At 41.1% G+C, this 14,655-nt stretch overlaps 1 protein-coding gene across 1 annotated transcript; it reads left to right on the top strand.

Annotated features, from left to right (window-relative positions):
* The first annotated feature begins 1,075 nt into the window (after positions 1 to 1,075).
* Positions 1,076 to 6,516, top strand: IGFBP1 (insulin like growth factor binding protein 1). Its single transcript, XM_026843722.1, has 4 exons — positions 1,076 to 1,160; positions 2,431 to 2,609; positions 4,277 to 4,405; positions 5,574 to 6,516. The coding sequence occupies exons 2-4, from the start codon at positions 2,451 to 2,453 to the stop codon at positions 5,703 to 5,705; spliced, it is 420 nt and encodes a 139-aa protein (XP_026699523.1). The 5' UTR covers positions 1,076 to 1,160; positions 2,431 to 2,450; the 3' UTR covers positions 5,706 to 6,516.
* Positions 6,517 to 14,655: the final 8,139 nt, after the last annotated feature.

Here is a 14,655-nt window from a genome sequence, read left to right as displayed (position 1 = left end):
CAATTCAGGATTCTTTTCTTACCTAAAGAAAAATAATGAGGCAATTCCCCTGGTTGTTTTGGGATTTTTTAAACACATACAGAGAAGCAGCCCCAGTAGCAAATTATTTGGCAAGTCACTTGAACTTTTGGTGATTAGAGAATAACGATCACTTGTACACAAATTTATATAAAACTTCATGTTCTGTGGGTCACTTCATGTGGCCTTAAAGAAAAAAAAATTTAAAAATCCCAAACTTTAGTTAACACACAAAATGAAGTAATTTGCTAAGAATTACCGAGAAACCAATGGGAAAAGTCTTGTAGAAAAGTAACCCTTGCCTAGGATTCACGTAGTGTCTTTTGGCAAATGGTTCAAATTAGAGGACAACAGTTGGAATACCTAAAAATTACCGTCAAAAGTCTTCAGTAAACACAACTTTACATCATGGATGTTTTTAACCTCCTGACTCTTATCTGTTCGTGTTCTTTAAAGCAATGTCAGGGTCAGAGATGGAGATTGGTAGATGAGTTGTAGTATTACATCAAACAGAGCCTACATAAACATATACACTACTTTCACTTCATCAATGTCCCATGGCCTGTACAAAAGCATTGCCTTGTTGATTGATACTGCCCTAAGTTGTCATAACCTGTTCTAACATATGTTCATTACATTTATATAAATGAAATATGAAGTGACTGATTTTTATCTACCTTTAGTGCAGAAGAACATCTGTTCATAAAGACTGTTTTATCAGTTTTAGGTTTCCTCAGTTTAATTGTACAAAAGACAGAAAGGGAAAAAAGACTGGGCCATCATTTAGAGTTGACCTGCAATCGTAAAGGAAACAAAACAAAACCAAAAACACCTTCAAAATGTTTTATAATCTATGGGTGCTTTCAATTTATCTTTTGTTTATCTTACTGGGTAAACTGAAAAATCTGGCTTCTGAAAGGCTGCCAGTTGTTTGGAATTGCCTGGGCACTTCAGATACTGCCAGCTGCCTGACAGCAAGGGAAAATACGCCAAAGACCTGAAAAAATGACGGTGCTTTGGAAGACGGGTAGTGCGGGCCGAGCCGCGCCCCGGCGCGGAGCCGGCGGCGTGTCGGCAGCCCGGCAGCGAGCGGGAGAGCACTCAACCGTAGTAAGGAGGCGATGCAGGATACTCAGAACAAGGTGTCTGGGAAGCGGTAGACGGTTCTTCCTTGGTAGTAAACAGCCACTGGAGCAGGACGGGTGTTCTAGAGGTTATGTCCGTCTCCAAAAGTCATGCCAGAGAATCAAAAGACCTAAACAGGCTTTGTGCCTGCCTTCGTTTCAGGAATAAAGCCTAAAGTAGTGCACCGCTAGCCAAACTGTCTTTGAGGAAAAAGATGTATCAAGCATCTGATGCTACACGATGATCAGGAACTTCTTCAGTGTTTATTTCATTATTTTACAGTTTGTTATTATTTTCCTCATCATTACTCCTGTGTTTCTGCAGTGGTGATTAAGGCAGCTCAATAGCATTACAAAAATAATTGTTGACTCTGCAATGGCCATTGGTGGTACTAAGTGGAGTTTCTCTTGTACTTGTGAGAGGGGAGAGAACGGTGACACAATGTTTAAGCCTCCTGCAGTCAAAAAGGTCTAGGATTTGACTTTTTCCCTTGGTTTTATTATTTGTTTCTATCCTCAATTTTCTGCCTCCATTTTTTCTTAAACATGGTCAAAGGGAAAAACAGGTTTTAGCCCATTGGATAATTGTTTACAGCATTGATCCAACAAGTTATATAGACACATGTCAAACTTTTATCCCATGACGAGTCCCTGCAATTGCAAAGACCTTCTATTGCTTCCAGCATGAGAGTTCACACGCACTGAGTTAGGCACTGGCGTTCAGGCCATGATCAGGCAAATCCGAACGGCTTCTGCCAATCCCTGGCTCTTTGATCCACTGCAGGCCAGCATGAGCTGCCGCTGGCTCCTGTGAATTGCTACCCCTTCTTATATGTGAGGCAAGTCACAGAACAAAGCACAGGATACCATGGGATCAGGTTTGGACCAGTTCCCCTCCTGAATAAAAACAGAAACACATCATGATAACAAAAATCTAAATTCATTACAAGTTTACTCCAGTCTTTCCTCATGTAGCAAAGTCTCTACAACCCACTGTGGTCAAAGAAAGTTTTTTCATTTCTAACAGACTGGCTGCAGCTTTGTCTTTGGCATTAGAGTGATTTTGAAAGATTGTAAAATAACCAACTTCTTAGAGAACAGCCAATGCATCTACCTATGAATTTATGACAAAAATTTAATTTGCTGTGCAGCATATGTAATTGATTGCTACTGTAATGTACCTGTCTTAGGTATTACTTCTTGTTGGTGATTCTTCTTCTTTTTTATCTTGGATGAATAAATGCAACAGTTCACTGAAGATGTTCACCTTAATATCATTCCTTTCCAGACTCTGTTGAACCTGAAGATATGCCTTTGGAAAGCACTGAAATGACACAGGATCAGCTGCTGAACTATCAGTTGATGTTTCCCATAGGCCAGGACAAATCCATCCCCTGGAATGCCATCACAGCATATGAAAACATGAAAGCAAAGAGAATATCTGAACTCAAGAAATGGAAAGAGCAGGTGAGTTTTCTTTGCAAACCTTTCAGAGACCATTTCAATAGTTGCTATTGATTCAGAATACAGAATGAAAATGTGCATGAATTTCTAGCAGCAACACTGCAATTGTCAGTATTTTGGGTAGTCAGCAAACAGACTTTTGGAATGCTTTCATTAAATGCTTAAGGAAAAGGCAAAATGGCAGCAGCAATAAAAACAGGTGTGCATCAGATATATCCTATATGGACTCCATGCAGAGGTTGAGCCTTTCTCTGCATTTACTATGAGATTATAACACAGGCCCTTAATTTCCAGGAGCCTGTATTAAAATCTTGGACTCCTTTTGTGGTTTAGTTAAAAAAATAAAAGGCATTTGTCACTGGTCCAGTGCTCAGTGAAATCAAAGGGAGCCCTTACTCATAGTTTTTGATGAAACACCAGTGCAAACCAGAACGCGTTTCTGATCACAGGGAAACACTATTGAGTAGATGCATGTAAAAAGACAGAAAGCTCAGTAATTAAAGTAAGCTTTTTACCTTCGGCACTGCAAAATCGCAGTGGGTAATGGGAGTGTGGGGCCTTTGCAAGCGTGTCCGTGTTCCACTTGATGGCACCAGAGAATCACAGTTAGACCAGTCCCAGGCAGCCAGCACACACGCAGCACGAGCTGAATTAGAATTGGAAACCACACAAGACCAGTTTTGTAATGGTCGCAGACAAAATGGAAAAAAAACCCAAAACCCAAACCTACTAACCACCACTCCACCCCATGGGGGTGAAGCCTCATTCCATATCCAGAACGGGACTTAGCCACTATTTTAGTTAGAACTATTACACATAAATGCTGTTAGCTCCAGTTCTGATTCTTGGGCTTTTGCTTTTCTCAGCCAGAGCCACAGATAAACCTGTTGACTTGAATAAGAACACTTATGTGAGGGGCTGACACGGGGAGGTCTTGCAAAAGCAGAGGCTATGATTATTTTCACTCTAAAGAAAAAATATTTGTTCAGTCACTTCTCCTCCCCTTTAACTCATTTAAACATGTTGGGTACTATTAATGGGTGGCATTGTGACTTTGAAAAAGGGGGCAAGCAAATTGTGAAAATAGTGAATATTGCAAACAGCTCTTCATCCCCAGTTCCAGGGACTTTAGGTTTGGGTCTCAGAGCCGCAGGGGTGCTCTTTATTCTGCTTTGGCGACAGCTCTGTCCTGTACAAAAGATAACAAACATTCAGATGTTTGTTCTTGCACAGTCTATATATGTCTTGCACCTATTCTCCATACATCAACAGAGCACAGGGCCATGGCAACCCAGAAAACGTGGCTAGTCTCACGTACGCCAGCCTCCTAACATGCACCTCCCCATAATAGGAGAGATTGTACCCTCTGAGCAGTAATGTGTTTACTTAGTACAGGTTAAATTTCCTTGTGTGGCAATTTAAGAACTTAAATCCTCATGTTTCTGAGGACAGAAAATACCTCAAAGAATAAAAACAAAGGCCTAAATGCAACACCAGAGTTTTCTGGCTGTGCTCCTACTGAAACAAGTAAAAACTACATGCAAAGCAGCCTGGTTCAGATTATATGACTAATAAGTATTTTCAGCTTTTTTGCTAGCTTTATACTGATCATTTTTTGTTTAGCTGATTTCTTCGTGATTTTGGTATTGACAACCTTTGCATTCCCACAGGGACCTTGTCAGAAGGAGCTCTACAGAGCCCTGTATAAATTGGCAAAGGCTCAGCAGAGAAGCGGAGGGGAGATTCACAAATTCTACTTGCCCAACTGCAACAAGAATGGATTTTACCACAGCAAACAGGTACGTGCTTTTTCCCCTGTCTGCTCACAGCAGCGCAGCAACTAGCCTGACACAGCCAACCCTTTCATAGTCCTGTGCTCCCAAACTCACAAGTTTGCAGCTGCTGGAAAAGCAGGTTGTGAAAATAGGGATACTTAGTAGTGGGAGCAGATGGTTCGTCCTTCTCTTAAAAGTGAGCTGCATGCTGTGGGATGACAGCAATAGAGGCAGGAGTCTTTTCCATTCACAGAACAGGTGCACGCAAGGCCTTCTCCAAAATCTTTTAACCCCGTCTGCTCTCAGGCTAACTCAAGCTCCATGTACCTGATTTGTTAGCATATTCCCAGCTGACATTAATTGATAATATCTACCATACTGCCTGCAGTCCACTGAATATATAATAATCGCTACGAAGAAAGGAGACTCTCAGCTCCCAGGCAGTGAAAAATTCACTCAGGCAGTGAAAAAACTCTCTGCAGCAAAACTAGCCTTCGGATAGTAGAACAAAAATACTGATTTGTGCTGCATATGGATTATGTTATATGTTCATTTCCATTATAGCCTCAAAAAAAGACCATTGCAAGGTGAGCATAATCTGCAAGCGTAACTAAAGCCCCAAACCTCAAGCCACACCCTTGCAACCACAGGTCATGCACACAAATTTAGTAGGTCTGCATAGATCTGTGTCGGCAAGACTCCTTGTTTTAGGGCATGGCACCACTGGGTGACTCACAAACATTGTGACCTGGGATCTAATCAGACACAGATAGAAATCTAATGCCCTCCCCAAGAAAAAAAAAAAACCACACCCCTATTTGCCTCCTTGTGTGAAGAGCCACATTATCCAGTTATTGCTCTAACCCTGCCAGCTCGTATATTCTACCTTCTTTTGGTTTCTCATGCTAGAAGAGATTGCTGGTTTATACTGCTCTTTACCAAGGAGTGGGCAAACTGTTTCAAATCTGAAGTTGCTGTTGTGGTAGCTGAGCTTGGGTTGTGTCTCCCTAACCAAGTGTGTTGGTCAGAGGCTCTGTCAGAGCAGCGACTAGCACATTCAGAAGAAGTCTGTACATGGCAGGTCTCCACCTTCTGATCCTAGTTCTGTCCAGCACCTCTACTCGCAGTATTTCACAGGTAATCTGCTTACAGTTACTTATTGTGGTTTATTTTTTTACTAATAATATTCTAGTGTGAAACTTCGCTGGATGGAGAGTCTGCTGGATGCTGGTGTGTCTATCCAAATAATGGAAGAAGAATTTCTGGATCTCCAGAAATGAAAGGAGACCCCGAATGCCAACAGTATCTCAATTCACAAGAATAAAACTGAACACATTCATTCACACCAAATTTTCTGTGGGGCCTAGGCTAGTCAGGAGCCATTTCAGTCAGAAGCCATTTCAGTAAGGTAGTTTTGTGCACCTAATTTTTAGCATATGAGTAATCCCATAAAGTAGCTTTTTTACTGCAGTGGAATTACTCAGATCCTCGAGTGACAGATACGAGCATCTGCAAGATCAAGTCCTACAACCTTGTATATTTTGTTTGTATATTATAGATACCTTCATATGTAAAGCTGTTGAATTATTTATTTCACAGTACATGTATTTTTGTCTGTGTGTGTTCTTACTAATTTATATCCTCAGACACTTCATAACTTTTTATGTATATACTTAATACTTTATATGTATATACTTAATATTATTGCCCTCAAAATATATGCATCTTATGTTGGAGGAATGTTGCTACTTAAAACTCTATTGGGAAAAATGGCTTGTATACTTGCATTTTTGTACTATGTATTTATAGATGTAAAATTGAATTTTAAAAAATAGCTTTCGGTAGAGAACATGCTTAGAAACTTATTTAAAACCTGTTTTGTTTATGTATCATGTTGCTTTTGCAACTCCGTTTCAGTGTCAAGCTGTTTCTTAAAAAAGAAAGTCTAAACCTTGATTATATACTGAAGCTCCTGATGGGACAGTATTTGTTTCTATTTTCCAAACATATGCACTGGATAAATAGCAAAACACAACAGGATATTCTATGCCACCTTTGACAGGTGTAAGTTGTTCACATGTTGACATTGTCCTGTTATTTAAGATGAGCTATTAAATAATGTCTTCTACACTGTCCTGGTTTCTTGCTTTCTGCATGTTCCCATTCCACAGTCTGGCCTCAAAAGGACAGCACGGTGGCAGGTGGAAACGTAGGGGAAAACACGCCTCTTGCAAATCTGCCTCCTGAACTTTCCTGGGTTGAGTTTCTTTCTTTTGCTCTCCCTGACCTGTTTCCCTTCTCTAGTCCTCCCCAGTCCCAGCTGTGCTCTGAGAGCCTTTGCCTTGGGCAAAGCAGCAGCTTCCAAGGGAAGTTATTAAAAGGTTTTCTGGATAGGAAAGCTGGATGACTTTCTCTGCTCAAAAGCCCAAGGCAGCAGTATTAGTGTGTTTAAAAGATAACGTCCAGACACTAGAAAGAGCCATTTCCTTCACAGAAAGTCAGAGGTTATAAAAGGGAGGCTGGGAAAAAGCATGGCCTTACTCTTTTTTGCTGAGTGGAGAAGAGGGTCCTCAGCATGGGATGCAGTCCCTCTCCCTCCCCCCCCCACATGTTCCTTCAACTTAGTAGCTGCAGAGAAAAAGAGAAACAAGTGATTTCCCTGCCAGCTTCAAGCTGGTTTTGTCCATGGAGAAACTGGTGTGGGAGTTAGCAAGTCCCAGAGGTAGAAACAGGCTGCACCAACCAACCCTGCCTGAGAAAACATCCTGAGAAGAGAGTAATAACATTTTCTAAGAGCCTGGCATGAGGGAAACTCTGCATAAAATCCTCCTGCCATTTGTTGGCACAAGCTTTGGGTTTCAAATGGGAGCGGGAGGCAGCTTGTAGAAACTGCAAAGCCAAAACATGGAGATCTCTGCTCTCTATTACCACGGTTCTGTGGCATCACGTGTTGTGCTTGCTGAATGTGTTGGCTCTATTTGCCTCTTAATGTCAGCTGATCTGACCGGGGTCTAATAAAGTGCTCTGGATTTAAAAGTGCTCCCTTTATACTGCTGAGCTTCTTTGTAAAGTGTTTCGGGATCTTCTCAAGGAAAGCACTGCAAAAGCAGTTGATGGCATTGCTATTACAAATAATTAATATTTAACCTCCCTGTAATGATCTACAGTGAGACCTGGTGAAAACTGTGTTAGAACACTGCATTCTCTGTGTCAAAATGCTTGGCAATCACTGTATCAAAATAATGACGAAGCAGCAAATTTGGGCAGAACCTTAGAGTCCTTGCATGGACTCCGCCCAGCACTGAACAACTGTCATGTGGCACTGCCAAGGGAAAATGGTGAAGAAAGGAGGGGATATCTTATACTCACAGCTACAGCACATGCTTAAGAGCACTCTGGCTGCTCTCACCCCATTGACCTTGTGTAAAGGTTGATCTCAAAAGAGCAGAAGATGGTTCTTTTTGTTGGTATCATTATATATATAGTGGAAATGTTCATCATGTTAGTAATAATTAATAGAACAGCTTATTTGCAGAAGAGCAGTCTAGTGGACAGCTACTTCCAGTGCTTTGCAGGGTGGCAGGTTTCCATCCTAGCTGCAAGATATTGGAGTTTTTTAAGAGGGACAGGGTTTTAGGGGAACTCTTTTATTTAAACATTAGGTACCAGGAGCAGAAGTTACTTCATAAAGCATTCAGGCATGACAGGACAATTTCTTAGAGGGGTTTAGCTCTTTACCTCCCACTGAAAGCAACAGGGCATGGGTGCCTCCTTATCTTCAATCTGGCCTCATGTGACATCTTGCCAGGACACACTAGGACAGACTTCTGCTGAGCTGCTCTGGGATGGTCTGTCTGATTTGAGCCAGACTCTTCCTTATACTGGGATTAGGACTAATGCAAGGAAGCAAAGAAGGGAAATTTTATCTCTCCTGTCACGGCTGCCAGGAGCTTGGACCACGTTTAAGCCATAGATGCCAGGCATGGTGCTTTGTCCTGATTTTTATGATTGGCCTTAGTAACAGTGTGAAAAATCAAAGGTCTGTAGTTTTCCTTTGTTTTGGTTGTGGTTTTCTGTTTGTGGGGCTTTTTGGTTTTGCCTTTTTTTTTTTTTGGCATGAGTCAGCTGGCAATCCTGGCTTCATTATGTGCCTGCTGCAGTGATTCCACCTGTGCTGGCAAGACAAGCCTGGTGGGAATGAATGGGGAGACAGGGAAGGTGCCACAGGATGATCTTAACTGCTCAAGTTCACCTGGTGTGTGGCTGGATGTGTAAAGGGGATGTACTGTTCCTTCACACCCTCTTGCACTCCTCCTACCTACCTAAAAAAAAAATAAATTAAAAAAAAATGGTGAGAAGGTCTTAGGTAAGAATCTGTAATGTTTGGTTCACCTTGTCTGAGAACCCTACCTACCCAGTTTGTGCTTCTTCCTGCCTAAACCCTGACAGGTTTGCTGCAGCAGGGTTTTTTCCAGCCATGCCTCCTCCTGCCCCTGGCCTACTGCCAGCTGCAAAATGCTCATAGCACAGAAATGAGGTCACTGCCCTCTGCACTTTTATTTTCTACCCTCCTTTTCCCCTAGAGCTGTCCAAGACAACCTGCATTCACCTGGTGTTGGGCTCTGCTCATACTGAGTCAATTCTGCTCATCACTTTGGGATAGAGCAGAGACACATTCGTGTCAACTAGTGCTGGCAGGAGGCAAGGGGAGAGAAAGGAGAGAAAGAAAATGGGGTGGAAGGCAGCCAACACTAATACTGAAAGCTCATCAGCATCTCTGTCACTGCTCTACCATAAGAATACATGCTCTGCAAAGGCAAAATTTAGGCAGAGAACAGCCTTCTACAGACCCAACCCAAAACACGATCAGATATGGAGTGTGTGAAGATTTAGCCTTTTCCTTTCCAAAACCAATGTATTCCTTTGACCTTGCACTTGCTAATGAGTGTCACAAAATAAAAAGCAAACAGTAAGCGCATCTTATATAGCTTGCTTTCCTCAAGGGGGAGAAAAGTGGGATGGAAAAGAATGGCACATGGCAGAGGCTTGCTACAAGATTTACTGCATTCCTTGAAAGTGCTCAGCTCCCATAGTGTCAGACACTACATGGGAGTCCCAACAAAATACTAAAACAGAACGTTTTTTTCCTGTAAAGTCAGAACCGAAGATGTTTGTGCTTTACTAGCAGTCTAGCAGCACTGACTCTGCAGAATTCGAAACGTTATTTTTCTACCCACATCACTGCCTTGCTATTGCACAATACCAATGTCTAATCCTTGTCCAACCCATAATAATAATAATAATAATAATAATAATGATAATAATAATCTGTAAAAAAAAAAAAAGATCCAAGTGACTCATTCCAAGCTAGACTCTCAGCCCATGCTGCACATTGAATGGACAAGTCCTATCTCTGTCTTTAGACAACACCTTTGAAGTGGGTCTACTTTTCCTTGGCTATCATTTTACTGATAAACCACTAGCCTAAACAGCCTCCCCAGGCTGCACTGACGACAGGCTTTCTGTTTGCCAAGCCATTTTGTATTTACAGACCAATTATTTTATGCACTTGTTGTACATTGCATTAAGAATCTGACAGGGATTCAAACCGCACAGGAAGGTGGGGTATGAGCATCTAATTGAACACACCTAATTGTGTTCAGTAAATTTGCCTTCCTTAAGACTTGGGTATATAGTGAGTAACAGTAGCAGTTGGGGCAAGTGGAAGGCTTTTTTTACTGACATGTCACCCTGTATTACTTAGTCACAGTTAGGTCAAGGCAGAAGGGGACAACGAAGGAGAGGATCTGCTGGGAGCACAGATGGTTAGTTCTGTATTACCAGAAAGTACCAAAACCAACAGCAGTCAAGCAGGAGCCCAGACATACCAGTGCTTGCACTCTGAGTAATGAAAAGAGCTCTGATGATAGCTCTGTCAACAAACAAGGGCTTTCTTTTATTTTCCCTCCTTTCCTCCTCCCTTGACCTACCTCCTTCCCCAGGGTGCAAAGTTCATCTGCAAGTAAGCTACTGTGAGGGCCCAGGGAGAGGGTGCTCATGGATGTTGAAATAAGGTCAAATGAACAAGTCCAAACTTATCCGTATCTTGGATATTTCATTTTGCAAAAGTTTCTGCTCTCTTTTTCAGACTCTATGTTGGATTATCACCTCTGAGTGGCACTATGGGCAGCCCAGCAGGGATGCAGGGGAGGTCAGGGCTGCACACATGCTTGGCTCTTTGCTGCTTCCTTACAAACCACATTTTTCAGCGGGTCATTACCGGCCAGCGGGCACACCTATATCCCTGCTGCAGTTCTGCTGTGCAGAGCAAAGCTCAGGCAGTCTTCCTCCTTCTTTCAGTCTCCTCCAACTGCTGTTAAACTAACAAAGAGGAGCCCATTTGTGCCTACACTGAGGTTTTAAATTTCATAATTATGCCAGTGGGGACATGTGATTTTTTTTCCCTCTCACTGATGGTTCTTTGTAGTTCAACAGGCTGATGTGTAGATGCTGAGGTTCCTTGGAAAAGCATCTTAACGTGGGATGTCTCTGGAGGCCTAGAGCAAATGCTGGCTATCTTCTTTCCTATTTTCTCTTTGCCTGCAGCTTCTGTTTATTGTTGCTTTGGCAGCTGAGCCCTCACCATTTAGCCCCAGCAAAGGAACAGAAAAAGAAAAGCAGCAACATGTCAGTGGCAGCAGGGTGACAGCAGCTGTGGAAATGTATGGTAAGATCTGAGGGCTGAAGGTTGCATGTGGCACGCCTCTGATAATGCAATAATCAACTTTTTTAAGCTCAGTCAGTTAGGTCTTTTTTATTGGGTGCAAGTTCTGTGATGCATAGCAGACATAGGAAACAAGCCTTCACCTTGAATATTCTCTGTGTGGCATAAGCAGGCAAAAATAGTCTCTGCTCTCCAGTTGGAGGGAGTGAGGGAAATGTACATGCAGCCTGGCTCTCATAAGCAAGTCCCTTCATTACCCCACTTTTGGAAGGTCTTACCACACGTGGCTGTGGGAAGGTGTCCTTCCCAATGACATTTTCTTTAGCTTCACAGATTTTTCTGGAGGAAATCTCAGCTGCTGTCTGCAGTAATAACTTTGCTGCCTTTCTTTCCTTCCCCACTCATGGAGAGAGCAGTGGGGTGAAATTAGCCATGACAGAAAGGCTCTTAAGGAATTTGGATAGGTCAGCAGAAGTGGAAAGCCAGGGTACATACTGCAGCAGGACATGCATTCTGCAAGGATAAACTGAGATTTGCAGCATTACCCTTTGCTTCTGCTAATACCTGGTCTCCAGTCTTTTTCAGCTGCAACTTTCAGCCTTGAAGTAATTTGCATTTTTTAACATATGTACAAGGAAAAATCTAAATCAAAATCAAAGGTTTTTACAATGGGATTTTCTCTATGGTGGTTTATATGCTTCTACAACTGCAAAATCTGAAGTGGAAGAAATAATACATAAAGTGAAGAGTTTTAAAACTAAAACTTCTGGGGAACAACAAATTTGCACTACTTGCCATTTTAAGAGGAAATTTCCTTTTTAGCACAACAAGATGTAGTGTCTTCTCAGTCAGTGCATTGTGTAATGTAGACAATCCCATGCACTGGAACTCTAGACACCAAGCTACCACATCCTGACAGGTTCATAGGATCACATGATGGCTGAGGTTGGAAAGGACCTCTGGAGGTCACCTGGTCCAACCCCCTTTCTCAAGCAGGGCCACTTAGAGCCAGTTGCCCAAAACCAAGTCCAGGAAGCTTTTTAATATCTGCAGCGTTGGAGACTCCAAGATTAAATACTTTTCAGATGGAAGAAAATACCCAGGTCCACCAAAATACTTCTAATGGCTTTAAACAGAATGAATTTTGCATACTTGCAGATGAAGGCATTACTGATACTGATCACAAAATGCTTGCCCTTGTAATACTCTGATACCTATATTGGATCTTAATTTTGGATGTCTCTGAAAAAAAAAAAAAAAAAAGGGAGTAGGGGAAGAAAAATGAGTCCTTTCTAATACAGGAAGCAAGCATATTCTTCTGATAGAAATTAATAGGTGTGAAGATTTCCTCAAGGTGCAGCAGGACCACATACAAAACAGTACCTATATAAACATTTATTTTTGAATATTAATATGCTTTGGCATCCAGGAAAATTGCTCAGCACTTTTCATACTTTAATTCCTATTGCTAATATGTAAAATCTCTGTGGAGCCATCCTTGCAATACACAGTTTTAGAGAGTGACTAGAGATACCAAAAAATGATTTCCCCAAAGGTTTGTAAAACCATTCCTTAAATTTAGGGCTCAGTTCAATAAAGAATTATGCTGTGTTAGGGTTTCTATGGAATTTAGTCATAAAAAGTTCAGACTCCACTAAAAACTAATTAATTCTGTGGGTTTGGTATTCATTGAAGACTCCCTCCTCTGTGCACCAATAGCTAACATTATGCCCTGAAGGGTGTGCATGGCAAAAAGGTGGAAAAGGATATTCTGAGCTCAAAAGACTATAGCACAGTAGGGTCCATTAAAAAAGGGAACTTTCTCAAATAGTCTGAAAGATAATAGAGCTGCCTGCAGGCAGCTTTAACTTGCATTCTGGTCAATTATATGCAACTATTTATTACACTGGTTAAAATAAATACCACATCAATCTGGGCTACATATGGTACCCATGTAGCATCTAGAGATGAAATGCTCAAGAAGAATTTAGCAACTTTTGCAGTACGCACATTAAGCTTTTGTAGTGTCTTCTGATGCAAGTATTTGACATGTATATAATGTTAGTGGCTACAAGGATTTTTCTGAGACTCCATAATGTTCACCCAGAACACCTGGGATTCTTGAAAAAGCTTGTTAAAAATAAGAAAAAAGCTGACAAATGTTCACTTAAAAAAAAATAAACCACCTGAGCTGAAGGCAGTGAAGCACCAGAACAGGAGGTATTTTTCCAATGCATTGACCAAAACCAAAGTCCTCCACTCATTGCAGCTCTTAGCAGGAAGCATTTCTAACCTGTGCGTGGAGGGAGATTTTCCCCTGAACTGATACTGACCCATGCATTTGCTTCATGCTGCCCACATTCTGCTGTTTGGATATTTGTTTGAATTGCAGACTGGCTCACACAGCCATGAGAAAGAAATCTTTGAATGACAAGTAACTTATCTATTGAATTGAACCCTTGTCTCATAGAAATAGGAATGTTAAAAAAAAAAACCAAAAACACAACCAACCAACCGAACACCACAGAAAGAAAAAGCCACCGATTCTTTTTTTTTTTTTTTTTTTTTTGGGGGGGGGGGAATAATGCTATTTTGTATATCATACCAAGAGTGCCAGCTGCCAGGAACACCAGATAGACAACAGGAACTATCCAATACTAGTGCAAGCAACTGTGCTCATCAAAATATCTGTAAGACAACTTCTGAAAACACGGAAGCTTTAAATTACAGGTGAGAATATTTTTTTTCCCCTATTTATAGACAGGTTTTGTTTTAAAGACATATCTTGGAAGCAAAGTAACCAAACTGACTTGCATAACCATGCAAGTATTTTTTTTTTCCTTAGAATTTTATGTTTTCTGTTACTTACCAAAACCCATTAGTACCACTAAAGGAGCTGAATGCAATTTCTTAAGTAATTCATGTGGAAGATTGCTTGCTTGAATCCATTTGAGTTCCTTGAGATACAGGGTTTTTTTTTAAATAAAGATGGTGCTCTGCTCACATTAGAAATTTTAGTATCACCTAAGGACTTAGCCAGATTCTTCAACATTTATTTCTTTTTAATGGTGGAGCAAAACAAAAAAGCTTAAAAACTTGAGAGAATACACCAATGAGAAATACTGCCAAAGGTTGTTAAAACGTTTCTTGCACACTGCCAAAATGCCACTTGCAAGGCAGCCATCTACCTTTTTTGGTGAGATGCTTTTTTTTAGAAGACTGACGAGATAGCGATTAAAAAAAGGTGATGATATAACTCACTTCCATGAATCGAACCCTTATTCTCAAATCTATGGTTATGTGTCCAAATACTGTTGTGTATATAACTTTCTTCCCTCTGTGAAATTATTTGAAAGGAACTGGTTTACAACTTTTTTTTAAAAAAAGGCCCAGCATTTTATTTTTTTTTTGCCAACAAATCTTTGCAGGCATACATTTGCATTAGCAGTAAAAATATTGCAATGAATTTTCACCTCACAAAGCTTTCTGTAACCATCTGTCAGGAAACCTGCATTAGCCTGGAGTAAGCATCACTTCATGTATACTTTTA

The sequence above is a fragment of the Athene cunicularia genome (assembly GCF_003259725.1).
Source record: "Athene cunicularia isolate RWA chromosome 2 unlocalized genomic scaffold, athCun1 chr2_part1, whole genome shotgun sequence".
NCBI classification, from domain to species: domain Eukaryota; kingdom Metazoa; phylum Chordata; class Aves; order Strigiformes; family Strigidae; genus Athene; species Athene cunicularia.
The sequence above is the reverse complement of the archived record's forward strand: the minus strand, read 5'-3'. Positions and strand labels throughout refer to the sequence as shown.

Coding starts and splice junctions, on each gene's coding strand:
- IGFBP1 (XM_026843722.1), top strand. CDS start 2,451: ATGCCTTTGGAAAGCACTGAAATGACACAGGATCAGCTGCTGAACTAT. Junction 2,610..4,276: donor TCAAGAAATGGAAAGAGCAG/GTGAGTTTTCTT, acceptor GCATTCCCACAG/GGACCTTGTCAGAAGGAGCT. Junction 4,406..5,573: donor GATTTTACCACAGCAAACAG/GTACGTGCTTTT, acceptor ATAATATTCTAG/TGTGAAACTTCGCTGGATGG.